General features: G+C 36.9%; 1 protein-coding gene across 1 annotated transcript in view; it reads right to left on the bottom strand.

The window, feature by feature from the left end:
* Positions 1–2: 2 nt before the first annotated feature.
* LOC126974840 (serine/threonine-protein phosphatase 6 regulatory subunit 3) overlaps positions 3–13,866 on the bottom strand; it is a 47,058-nt gene continuing 33,194 nt past the window's right edge. The window contains exon 19 of the mRNA XM_050822509.1: positions 3–390. Coding sequence (XP_050678466.1) covers positions 384–390 — 7 coding nt within the window. The 3' untranslated portion in view covers positions 3–383. The remainder of the gene's footprint in view (positions 391–13,866) is intronic.

The following is a 13,866-nucleotide window of genomic DNA, read 5'->3' as shown; positions in this document are numbered from 1 at the left end:
GGGGGCATGGCATGTTGGCGGGTACTTATTGTAGCTTGTTGTTTGATTATGTTGTTGATGTAATGTCCTAATAAAATATATAGTAGGTATTATGATTATAGAGAGTAAACTTATTAAATTGATAAATATTATAGTCTATGTTGATCTGTATAAAGTGATAAATAAATAATTAAAGTATAGGTACATAAATAATGAAGAACTAAGCATTAATGACAATAATTTTGTTACAATTCTTGAGATTACTTTGATATATTTGAAGATTTAATAATTTATGCGTACTTCTTGTTTCCTCGTGAGCGGTATGTTTTGATCCTGTCATTGTGTCTCTCAACTCTCAGCTCTCAGCTCTCACTCCACGCTCCGGAGTCCAGCACAAGTTACCGTTACGACCTGTACAAAACACATGCCTTATATATTATGTATTTATAAATATTTTTATATTATATTAGTTGTTACAGATTATTATATGTTCGTGTATTTTTATAAAGCACACTTTAGTAATTATAACTCGATACGCTTATTAATAATTTAAATAAAGTGTGGTGAGGGTGCCGGGTGCCGGGTGCCGTATGGTCACCTTTTAACTGATAGCAATACTACTTCCGGACTGTCGGCAGCTACCTGACAGTCTGCTGTGAACCAGACCAATGGGTGTCGTATCGGTGTTGCTAGTTTCGATAAGATTTATTACCAAACTACTTGTAATAAATATATAAAACGACTTGTATAATATAGCCCGTTAGATAATTGAGAGTCAAATAAAATATTAATGATAATATAATTTGAGCCAGCAAATGTGGTGAGCTCTAATGTAATATAGGAACGTATTATGATAGTGTCTGTGTATCGCATGGCAATAAACAATAGAATGTTATGAGTTAAGTGCCGTCAATGTTCGCGCGCTCGTACGGCTTAGATGAGTTTACAATTCGTTCTTGGTCCCTAGCGTGGCGACTGACTTGTTATTGTATCTTATCTACACCCATGCTTAAAATCCTCTATTAAAGATTCTTAAACAGTTAGCCTATTGCCAACATTAAAACATCATCCAAACGAGTGTTGTAATGAAATTCAGTACAACATTACATCATCCGTTTTCATAATAACACTCCTTTGGCTGGAATGCCTTTTTTATTGTTAGCATTAAGCTAACTGTTTCAGATTCTTTTAGAGGATTCATATTATGGGTGTAGATAAAGTCTTGTATGCAACTGTTGATAATTAGGTATTAAAACACTCATGTGATACAACCCACATTTGTGTTTTAATACCCCTTATTACACAACAGTTGCAGAATTAACTATTACAGCGAAAACTCGTACACTCAGACACGTGTATTGGCTCACAAAAAGATAGTTTGTAAGACTAGGGGCCGCACGTTAGAAACATGTTCTAATTTATTATTGTTTTCATCTTCTTGTTATTAAACATGGTCAATTGTCACTAATCCATTGACCTTACACTGTTTTCCTTAGAGTAGGGGTAGGTACTCGTTGGGGCTGAGACTTAATTTAAAATAATAAACATCTATTTGTGTTTTTTTTAAATCACGAATAAATCCAAGAGATTTTCAGCAATTGTTACAATTTAGGGATGAATGGAATTTTCTCAATAATAAGGAATCTTGATTAGATAAATTACTTTCCGACTATGAGCAGCACGTACGAAGAGTCCGCAAGTAAATCATCTGTCCATACAATATTGTCGCCGCCGCACCGGTAACATGTTGATACAACGGATGGAGCAAGTCACCAGCGCGAGCGGGCCGGTTATTCCCCGTGTAACTCACTTCCATTAATTAGAATCTACATTGATACTGATCGCTACATTGACATTATGTGTTCATTGCTATCAATCATCATTCACCATGATTGCATATCATAGAGACACACATACCTACTTTATAATTAGAAAATAATAGAAAAAATGATGAGTTGCAAAGTTATTTAAATTTGAAAGTCTAATTAATGTAATCTATTTAATTTGTATTATTCTATCTTCGCATCAGTTAACCATAGTAAACATGAATGTGGCTGTATACCTAGATGTAGGTATTATTTTTTTATTGATTCTATTGTAATGCTATTTATTCAATAATTACATATAAGTGTATATAGACGGAACGTCTGAGTGCCAAGTGTCAGATTTTTTACCTATTCGGTCGCGTAAAAGTTAACTTCGATTTGAATTTTCAATGGCGTCTATGATGTTTTCCTCTACTGTCACTAGATGGTGCTCTTTCGAAAAAGTCTCACACTTGGCACTGGTATGTACGCAATATCTAAGCTGCAGTGTTCTGTTGTATGCGGTATCTAGTCCCTACTCCGCCATGTTGAGCTATCCACAAAGCAAACTGGCCGTTTGGACATAAATGATAATATATTATTATAAGTAAAGATTATTAAAGACATCGTTGAGACGTGTTCCTCGTACGCTTTATTCACTTTTCTTATCACGGGACTAAACCTATGTTAAGTATTGTAAATATATAAACATGTGGCAAATTATACCTTGTTATTATACGAGTATATAAACGATAAGGTATATACGTAAATATGTAATGTTCATTTCGTTGTATCTTCACCTCAACTATTATGTATTGTACCTACCTTATCTAAAATATACAACTTGTATATAAATGCTGTTGGATTATATTATTTAGTTTAGTAGATGATCATAGTCATTATATTATATAATTGAAATAAAATTATATCAAACGACTCGATTTGTTGTTTTATGCAGTTCCTAACGACACAACTCGCGACTCGCTCGCTTCAACACAAACCAAACAGTACCGAGCTCCTCGGGCCCGCAATAAAATACTCTTTTGAATGGCGGAGTACACTTACCGCGTGCATATTGCTATAATACACACAAACATTTATTTTTGCTGATGCAAATGCAGCGAATCCATCAGTCTGTTACTCTGCAAAGGAATGTTTTGAGCCACTGCAGATGCGGGGAAAAAAATGAGTTCATTATCATCAGCCGGAAGACGTCCACTGCTGGACAAAGGCCTCCACCAAAGATCTCCACGAAGATCGGTTCTGCGCTGCCCTAATCCAAAAAATGAGTTAATTGATTATTATTACATTGATTTCATTAAAGTTTTATGCTATGATCAAAATTGTTTGCCTCATGCCGGGGAATATGTGTTCGTTATGGAGGATATCTGCTGTCATTGTCTCCGCAGTTTTGGGAATTGGGAGCCGTCTACTGTCTGATAGTGCGCAGATTTTGAGGAGCGTGTTCGCACTCACACGTGTGTTCACAGGTCCTATAGTGGTAACTCAGAAACAAATGCCTGCGTTCAAACGGCGATTGACAAAGTGGCTTACACAGATCCTCAACTGCTTACTTCTACGGGCATAACGCCGAGTGGCTTGGGTCGCGCACCACATATTACACAGCGATTTGTTCATAATTTTTCATTGAATTATAGTCTGTTCCAATTCATTCAATCGCCAACGCGGAACCCAGACGTAGATACCACTCGACGCCCTGATTGGAACAGGGCCTATTCGACGCCCACGTCGTAGAATACCAGCTCAATGGCATATCAAATTCGAACTACATAATTCTAAAGAGGAAATAGAACCGCCTCCTTATGATTCTTTAACCGGCCAATCGCCGATGCGAAATCTAAGCACGTCGTAAAAAGCGGTGAGCAGCTTACAAAGTAAACTTCTTCAATTAAAATAAAACCATTTGTCGTATGACTCTTTGACAGCACTCCCCTTAATAGCCTCGCCTATCGGTATCGAAATCTCTTAAGTCGCCGTTTTCGCGGTAATCTGGAAAGTAAAGCCAGATTGTCTCGGTTTCTAGGTTGGTATATTAATAATAAACATTAATAATAATTAACTAATTAGTCACAAATTTCAGGTTAGGGGTGACCCCTATTTTATCTTTGGTCTGATTGGGGAGGGAGCCTCACCAATGGGGGGCGGGCGCTCCTTTGTACAGGAAACCGGCTAGATTATGGGTACCACAACGGCGCCTATTTCCGCCGTGAAGCAGTAATGTGTAAACATTACTGTATTTTTGTCTGAAGGGCGCCGTAGCTAGTAAAATTACTAGGCAAATGAGACTTAACATCTTAGGTATCAAGGTGACGAGCGCAATTGTAGTGCCGCTCAGAATTTTTGCGTTTTTCAATAATCCTGATATGGGGGCACTGCATTGTAATGGGAAGGGCGTATAAATAACCATCAGCTGAACGTCCTGCTCGTCTCGTCCCTTATTTTCAAAAAAAATGACGTAGGGCTCAAAAGGATTCACATGAAATCCTCAATTAACAACATTATTTGGTCCTACGAGCCGGAATTCGGGTCTGTTCAATTGCCTTCATAGAATTGTCGTGTCCCCAGGGTCTCCACGGGCAAGTCATAAATGACCCTCCCGTGAGATGGCACAAATGTGCAGATAACGAGGATACAAAAACAGAAGATACAAAAATAAAGTTTGGATTGTTCCGTCCAAACGGCAATTTCATATTTAACAAACCCATAATAAATCACACCCTGGTTGATGTAAACGAAGAAAAGAAACAAAGAAATTGAGCAACTTTTTTTAATAAAATTTTTAACTATGATATAAGTATAGATACAATACTATATATAGATACAACAGAATACATTACGAGCATTTATATATCCCGGGGCGTCTGGATCGCGAGCGAGACCTCTCTGCTGTCAATAGTGACAGGTCATTCACAGCGGGACCCACCCTCGCGGCGCCGTGGCGCGCGGAAGGCACACATATCGATACAGACGTCAACTGACAGGTGTCAACTGTCAGCTGTCAGCGACGCTAAGTATATATATATAACTATGACGAACACTACGATAATCGAACCATTATATTTAGCCTTTTTGTCACCTAAAATAAACATTAACAATATTACTCGTACATTTATAAGAATTGACGACGATTGTTATTGTATCAGAATAAAAAAAAAGGGCTAAACTCATGTTTAAATCTGTTTAGATATCGGCTAGTGTCGGCTCTAATTGCTGCCGCCGAATTTCACCTTCGCACGACACGCCACAAGATCTGACGTTCACGACAGTGCGGTTTTCAAGGGACTTTCTTCCACGTACCATCAAACTATGGAATTAGCTTTAAATTGTACTAAAATAAGAAAGCTTTCCCATCCAGTGCTTCCTGGCCAATACGACATGGTTAACTACATTCTCTGAGTTCTCTCTCAGCAGTGTTTAGCCGTTTTAACTATATATTTATTAATGTGTCACGACCGTCTTAATAATTTTGATTCTATACGAGATTGGAATCTGGAATAACAAACATAGTTCGATAGTCGCAGTATGCGTAACACCATTATAGTATGTTCTACATTGGGTATATCCTGTGATCCTGGCGATCGATAAACATTCGTCCAGAGATTGACTGGAGAACCGACACGAAATTTCTATATTCGTGAACTGAAGTAACCAATCAGTCTATCCCCAATGTAGAAAGCATAACCTCAAATCAATTACTCGTAAATTCTATCATTTCATAAAATTATAAAAAGATAATAATTGGACCCATTAATGCCGAAAATTACCAAACCACACTAAAAAAAAATACCAAATCTGTATATTACGAGTTCCTTGCAAAAACCTTCGAAAATTCAATTTAATAAAAAATTTCTGCTAAATTTCATAAGTGTAGTGTTGTTTGCTATATTTTGACATAATTGGATGCAAACTTATAACACCCGATCCAAAGTAACATTTTTTTTAATTTTTAACCGACTTCAAAAAAGGATGAGGTTCTCAATTCGTCGGTATGCTCTTTTTTAGGAATTCGATTTACTATAGAAAAACATTGAATATCAGTTGTAATATATATATCGGTGATCGGAGGTTGAAGTTATGTATCCAAAATGGTAGCCGGTGATGATATATAAGCAATCACTTACAAAATAAAATGATTGTGCGTAGATTTTGAGGAGCGTGTTCGCACCCACATGTGTGTTCACAGGTCCATAGTGGTAACTCAGAAACGGATCGTCTCATTTGCCTGCGTTCAAACGGCGATTGACAAAGTGGCTTACACAGATCCTCAACTGCTTACATCAACGGGCATAACGCCGAGTGGCTTGGGTCGCGCACCACATATTACACAGCGATTTGTTCATAATTTTTCATTGAATTATAGTCTGTTCCAATTCATTCAATCGCCAACGCGGACCCCAGACGTAGATACCACTCGACGCCCTGATTGGAACAAGGCCTATTCGACGCCCACGTCGTAGAATACCAGCTCAATGGCAGATCAAATTCGAACTACATAATTCTAAAGAGGAAATAGAACCGCCTCCTTATGATTCTTTAACCGGCCAATCGCCGATGCGAAATCTAAGCACGTCGTAAAAAGCGGTGAGCAGCTTACAAAGTAAACTTCTTCAATTAAAATAAAACCATTTGTCGTATGACTCTTTGACAGCACTCCCCTTAATAGCCTCGCCTATCGGTATCGAAATCTCTTAAGTCGCCGTTTTCGCGGTAATCTGGAAAGTAAAGCCAGATTGTCTCGGTTTCTAGGTTGGTGTATTAATAATAATCATTAATAATAATTAACCAATTAGTCACAAATTTCAGGTTAGGGGTGACCCCTATTTTATCTTTGGTCTGATTGGGGAGGGAGGCTCACCAATGGGGGGCGGGGGCTCCTTTGTACAGGAAAACGGCTAGATTATGGGTACCACAATGGCGCCTATTTCCGCCGTGAAGCAGTAATGTGTAAACATTACTGTATTTTGATCTGAAGGGCGCCGTAGCTAGTAAAATTACTAGGCAAATGAGACTTAACATCTTAGGTATCAAGGTGACGAGCGCAATTGTAGTGCCGCTCAGAATTTTTGCGTTTTTCAATAATCCTGATATGGGGGCACTGCATTGTAATGGGAAGGGCGTATAAATAACCATCAGCTGAACGTCCTGCTCGTCTCGTCCCTTATTTTCAAAAAAAATGACGTAGGGCTCAAAGAGGATTCACATGAAATCCTCCATTATAGTTAAGCAATCAAATGCAGTCCACTTAAAATATATCCATATGAAAATACCAGCACCTGTTGTTTTACAACATTATTTGGTCCTACGAGCCGGAATTCGGGTCTGTTCAATTGCCTTCATAGAATTGTCGTGTAAGTCATAAATGACCCTCCCGTGAGATGGCACAAATGTGCAGATAACGAGGATACAAAAACAGGAGATACAAAAATAAAGTTTGGATTGTTCCGTCCAAACGGCAATTTCATATTTAACAAGCCCATAATAAATCACACCTTGGTTGATGTAAACGAAGAAAAGAAACAAAGAAATTGAGCAACTTTTTTTAATAAAATTTTTAACTATGATATAAGTATAGATACAATACTATATATAGATACAACACAATACATTACGAGCATTTATATATCCCGGGGCGGGTGGATCGCGAGCGAGACCTCTCTGCTGTCAATAGTGACAGGTCATTCACAGCGGGACCCACCCTCGCGGCGCCGTGGCGCGCGGAAGGCACACATATCGATACAGACGTCAACTGACAGGTGTCAACTGTCAGCTGTCAGCGACGCTAAGTATATATATATAACTATGACGAACACTACGATAATCGAACCATTATATTTAGCCTTTTTGTCACCTAAAATAAACATTAACAATATTACTCGTACATTTATAAGAATTGACGACGATTGTTATTGTATCAGAATAAAAAAAAACGGCTAAACTCATGTTTAAATCTGTTAAAGTATCGGCTAATGTCGGCTCTAATTGCTGCCGCCGAATTTCACCTTCGCACGACACGCCACACAAGCTATCTGACGTTCACGACAGTGCGGTTTTCAAAGGACTTTCTACCATCGACCACGTACCATCAAACTATGAGCTTTAAATTGTACTAAAATAAAAAAGCTTTCCCATTCAATGCTTGCTGGCCAATACAACATGGTTAACTACAAAAGAAGCGCTTACTTTCCTAAAAAGCCAGCAACGCTCCTGTTGTTGCAGAAGCATGTGATCGACGGTGATCACTTAACATTAAGTGACTCGTACTCTCATTTGTCTTCCCATACTAAAAGTTTCAAACCGAGCGGAGTCCTTCAATATAGTAAGATGAGTTCTCTCTCAGTAGTGTTTAGCCGTTTTAACTATATATTTATTAATGTGTCACGACCGTCTTAATAATTTTGATTCTATACGAGATTGGAATCTGGAATAACAAACATAGTTCGATAGTCGCAGTATGCGTAACACCATTATAGTATGTTCTACATTGGGTATATCCTGTGATCCTGGCGATCGATAAAGATTGGTCCAGAAATTGACTGGAGAACCGACACGAAATTTCTATATTCGTGAACTGAAGTAACCAATCAGTCTATCCCCAATGTAGAAAGCATAACCTCAAATCAATTACTCGTAAATTCTATCATTTCATAAAATTATAAAACGATAATAATTGGACCCATTAATGCCGAAAATTACCAAACCACACTAAAAAAAATACCAAATCTGTATATTACGAGTTCTTTGCAAAAACCTTCGAAAATTCAATTTAATAAAAATTTTCTGCTACATTTCATAAGTGTAGTGTTGTTTGATATATTTTGACATAATTGGATGCAAACTTATAACACCCGATCCAAAGTAACATTTTTTTTAATTTTTAACCGACTTCAAAAAAGGATGAGGTTCTCAATTCGTCGGTATGCTCTTTTTTAGGAATTCGATTTACTATAGAAAAACATTGAATATCAGTTGTAATATATATATCGGTGATCGGAGGTTGAAGTTATGTATCCAAAATGGTAGCCGGTGATGATATATAAGCAATCACTTACAAAATAAAATTAGAATACATTGATTTAACTACTAAATTACAAAGATACACAGTTAATAAAAACGAGTGTTTAGTAATACGTAACAAAATAGTTAAGATATGCTTAAAACGTGTCAACACCGACCACTGCTACAAATAGTTTAAATTGCAAACAACAGATTTAGGTCTGGTCAGACTTAACGGAACACCATATAATAATATAACACGAACACACCCACCATAACTTGAGATAAGGCTGCCCACAATGAACATAATATACCATATCTAAGTACTGCATGAAATGTTTTTATACGAAACCAAATTGTGGTGCTACAGAACAATCAATTGACATGAAAACACGCTTTCTTAATACTCATGAGTTCTTTGCAAAAACCTTTCTGGTACATTGCTCGCAGAAGAAAAGATATTCTCGAAAGACTGGTGGTGACGGGGAGGTCAGGGGATATAGACGGAGAAGCCGCAGTCCGAAGAGATGTGGGATATCTGTGTCAACGTAGCACCGCGCCAAGCCACCGACAATAACCGATGGAGGCGTGCTGTTTACAGTCTACGGTGTCACGATCCTCAGCAGTGAGGGGGAAAAGAAGTGTCACACTTACACATCGCTACAAGAATGCGACGATGTTCATCCATCTAAAACAACGTTATATCGACACTACGACACCGACAGACATTCTCCTAGATACAGCTCTTATCGTACAATAACTCTAACAATTAAACTGTCATCATACATGGACTATGCTACCTAGCACTCGGAACACCGGGCCACCAGTCTAGGTCACCGATATACACACATGTGTCTGGTACACAGATAGTGCACACGCGCTGCCAAATGTCACTATTTTAAATGTAGATATTTCTTGAAACGTGTTGCGTCTTGTTAAACCTACAACTGAACGACTTATACGTAATGGTGTCTATACAAATATTATTATTAATACTTTGGTTAAAATTCATTTAATCATAAATACTTAGTTTTATGTAAAACAATTTGATCGTCCGTTTACAACGCGGCGCCTGCACCTATTAATGTATTCCCAATATTTCACAAAACAGAACAGCGTTAATTTCATAAAAAGTAGATTCTTATACGTCGTGTTAATAATAAAAATGTTCTATTCCTTAGTCCGGACTTACACTTGCGCTAGTTACATCCATTTCATTCTAGTAGCTTTGTTTTTAGAATGTTATTATTAATAGACCAGGGTGTAGGGTCACACTGTCTGTGTGTCTCAGGTATGCCTATAAAGAATCCTGAAATACGAGTCTCGAAAGACTAATGGTGACGGGAAAGGTAGAGGGGAAAAGACCGAGAGGCCGAAGTCCGGTGGTTGGGATCAGAGGATGCAGTTCATTTTAGGTACCTAAACTGAATCTCTAAAATTCGTACCATGAAGTGCCTTTTACTGAATGGCGTTTGGATCGCTTATGAAGAACGAAATAAAATTGCGTTACGAAACCTAAAATTTTAGCGGTTTTTTTGCGTAGAAAATACTAAAATTTCCGTCAAATTATAAACCATTAAGCCCTATTTTATACTTATTAAAAACAGTAATATAAATAAATATAGTTCTTTGAATTATAAATTAAATGTTTGCTTAGGTGTTTTCGTAAAAATAACGAGTTATGAACGCACCTCCATTGATGTTTGATTTGACAGGACCACAGAGTAAATTTTTTTTAATTCGTTCTTGCGAACCTACCCGGGCCCTTACTGCCTCGTCTGTAGTATTTTTAAAAAAATTGTTTTACAAAAAAGTCCAATAAAGGATTCTCATCTCATCTTTAATCAATAGATTTTTTCTTTTCTATGTTTTCACTATTTTTTAAAAGTTATTAACAACATGATTCACTTTCCTCTAAAGAAGTAGCAACTTTTTTCGAATCGGTCACTTTGACACATAAGCTATCCAGTTTAGGTTGAAATAACACCTCATGGTACGAATGAATAAACGAACTAAATCAGTTTTCGATTCAGTTGATATCATTTTTGACATTCAATTGACATCATTGCGATTTTATCAGTTGATTTGACGTCAACCTAAATTAGATAGCTCTAATCACGTCGTGGTACGAAATAGCAAAGCAGTTCATTTTAGGCTGTCAATTGAATCGCAATAAGAGTTCATGGTAGGCTCGCAGATATCCGAACATCTATCAACGGAGCACTGCACCAGACCACTAAAGACAGACACCCAAAAAGAAGGGTCACACTAACGCATCGTTAGTTACGCTCGAATCACAGTGGTCGCAATAGTAACAGATGCATTTTGATAATACAAGAAAGATGACTGAGAGGAGTTTGGTGACAGTGAGAGATTACATAATAACGCCATTGATTGAGATCACAAGACCATGTACTAAAGAGTTTATTTACAAAATATTATTAAGATTGTCACTGTCATGACGTCCGCGGTCAATTAATTGGCTGTAGTTATTTGAATAATAATTAATTTATGCTCACAAATTAACATTCATATCAGTTTTTTAAGATCAACAATAATTAATCTATGTACTTAAAAATGAAGAGCCGGTTTTTTCTTACGGTTATACTGCTTAAACTACTGAACCGATCAGAATAATACTCATAGCGTAATATGCAGCGCGTTTCAGAGGTTTTAGTATATGTTTGTTGGTTTATCCGGAACTATTTTTGACTTAGTTTCCTATATATATAATGAGCAGGCGCAGGGTATTTAATATAAATGGCGAAACAACGTTTGCCGGTTCAGCACTTGTAGTCAATATGGTGAAAAAGAATTGTTTTATTTTATTTATTAACTAAATTTCGCATCGAATGGTGGTAGTTTCATGTCGATACGATCAGTGGTTTAGGCTTGAAAGAGCCTCAAACAAATACCATTTTCATTATTATTTTACACAAATTATCTTGCCCCAAACTAGGCATAGCCTGTACTATGGGTACAAGACAACGATATATTTAATACAATATACTTACTTAAACATACATAAATACATATAAACATCCATGACTCGGAAACAAACATCCATATTCATCCTATAAATGATTGCACCTACCTATTCGAACCCGGGACCTCTAGCTTAGTAGTCAGGTCACTAACCATTCAGCTATATGGGTCGTCATATAAATTATATAGATGAATGATTTTGAACCATAACCACGAAACGCATTTCACACCTTCAGGATCGTCTCTTTTCTTGCCGATGTTTTTCAGACAATTAACTAACATAGATACCGCGCGACTAGTTTACTTTACTTATTTTATTAGTATTGATACTATACTGGTATATTTCATAGTATGACCTATGGTATATTGTTATTACCAGTGGGAGGCTCTTTTGCACAGGAATCCGGTTAGATTATGGGTAGAATACGTAAGATTAAAGTCGGCTTTAATTAGTCATATCAAGAGAATGAGTATGGGTTCTAGCGGTACCACAACGGCGCCTTTTTCTGCCGTGAAGCAGTAATGTGTAAGCATTATTATTTATTGTGTTTTGGTCTGAAGAGCGCCGTAGCTAGTGAAATTACTGGGCAAATGAGACTTAACATCTTATGTCTCAAGGTGACGAGCGCAATTGTAGTGCCGCTCAGAATTTTCGGGTTTTTTGAGAATCCTGAGCGGCACTGCATTGTAATGGGCATGGCGTATCAATTACCATCAGCTGAACGTCCTGCTTGTCTCGTCCCTAATTATCATAAAAAAAAATTAGACAACGCTGCCAATATTAATACTATATTTGTGCCGCAGAAGAGTGCTATTCCCGCTATTTATAAATTAGGTCCTAAAGAATTATTAAGAGCAAAATAAAGAAAAAAAATATTGAAAAAGATTTGTAGACCCGTCCTGATACGTTCATAAATTATAAAACCTACAACATAATGATAAGCCGAGGCGCTCCGTAATGATAATCGGAATATATTTCCGATATGATATTACAACTAATTGTCTGTCATACAAATTGTAGGCGCATTACGAGAATGTAATGGGGATAACTGACATTATTCAACGTTAAAATATTTATTATAACGTAAGCAAATACTTTTGAAGATAATACTAGTTGTCTGATGAATACAGAATGTTATTCACACACAACAACGTAACAAACTTAGATTAAGGGGCACTCCTTACATTATCCGCTGCGTTACAACTAGATACCGCACTACCTAAGAACAATACCTTTTTTATTACGGCAACTATTAGATGCTTGTGTGCGTGGCATGTTGACACTCAATGGCATCTTTAACATTTTGTAACATACACTTCGTGTTATTTTACATTGAAATTAATAAAATACAAAATACTTACTGATGTTAAGTGATCCCAGTGTCTTTTTTATTTCTAGTAGAATTTTTACAAAGTTTTACTAAAATTGGTTTCAATTATTAGGAAAGTTTAACAGAACTTGTGGCACGTCAACGTCACACATTGTTCGAGATTGGCTCGAGTACGCCCCAAGTGGGCGTAGTATTAGTTGCCGCACTTTGCGACAACGCCTGCGGTATCTAGTTGGAGCGCTACTAAGACTCGCTAATACACTTGACAGTGGACGTCGTAAGATACGTGGGGTAAGTAACATACAAGTTCCTGTACGCTTGCTACAGTCGCGGTCGTAGCAACGGTTACGTCAATTTTTTTATATCTGTAATATTGCAACAACACGCGCCCTACGTACCGTTTGCATGCGCGATAATGATTTATAGAAAATTAAGTTATATTAACAGTTGTGATAGTGACGTACATATAAAAACGATGATCTGCGCTATAAAAAATTAACTAGAATCGGTAAGTAAACTTTAAACGGGTATAATTAACCTTCTATTAAAAAAACAATAAAATTAATTAATTTAATGTTAACTATTGCATTATTAGGTACCTACTTGTACCTAGAATGAAATAAACTAAAAAATTAAGCTGACCAAATAAAAAAAAATGAAAATAATCAACATTCTCGCCTAATTTCTCAAAAATATCTATTTACCTCAAAATCTAGAGCTGACGGACTAAAACGCAAATAAGTCTGAATTAT

This window comes from Leptidea sinapis, chromosome 34 (assembly GCF_905404315.1).
Source record: "Leptidea sinapis chromosome 34, ilLepSina1.1, whole genome shotgun sequence".
NCBI lineage: Eukaryota > Metazoa > Arthropoda > Insecta > Lepidoptera > Pieridae > Leptidea > Leptidea sinapis.
Note: the sequence above shows the minus strand (reverse complement) of the source record. Positions and strands in the feature narration are given on the sequence as shown.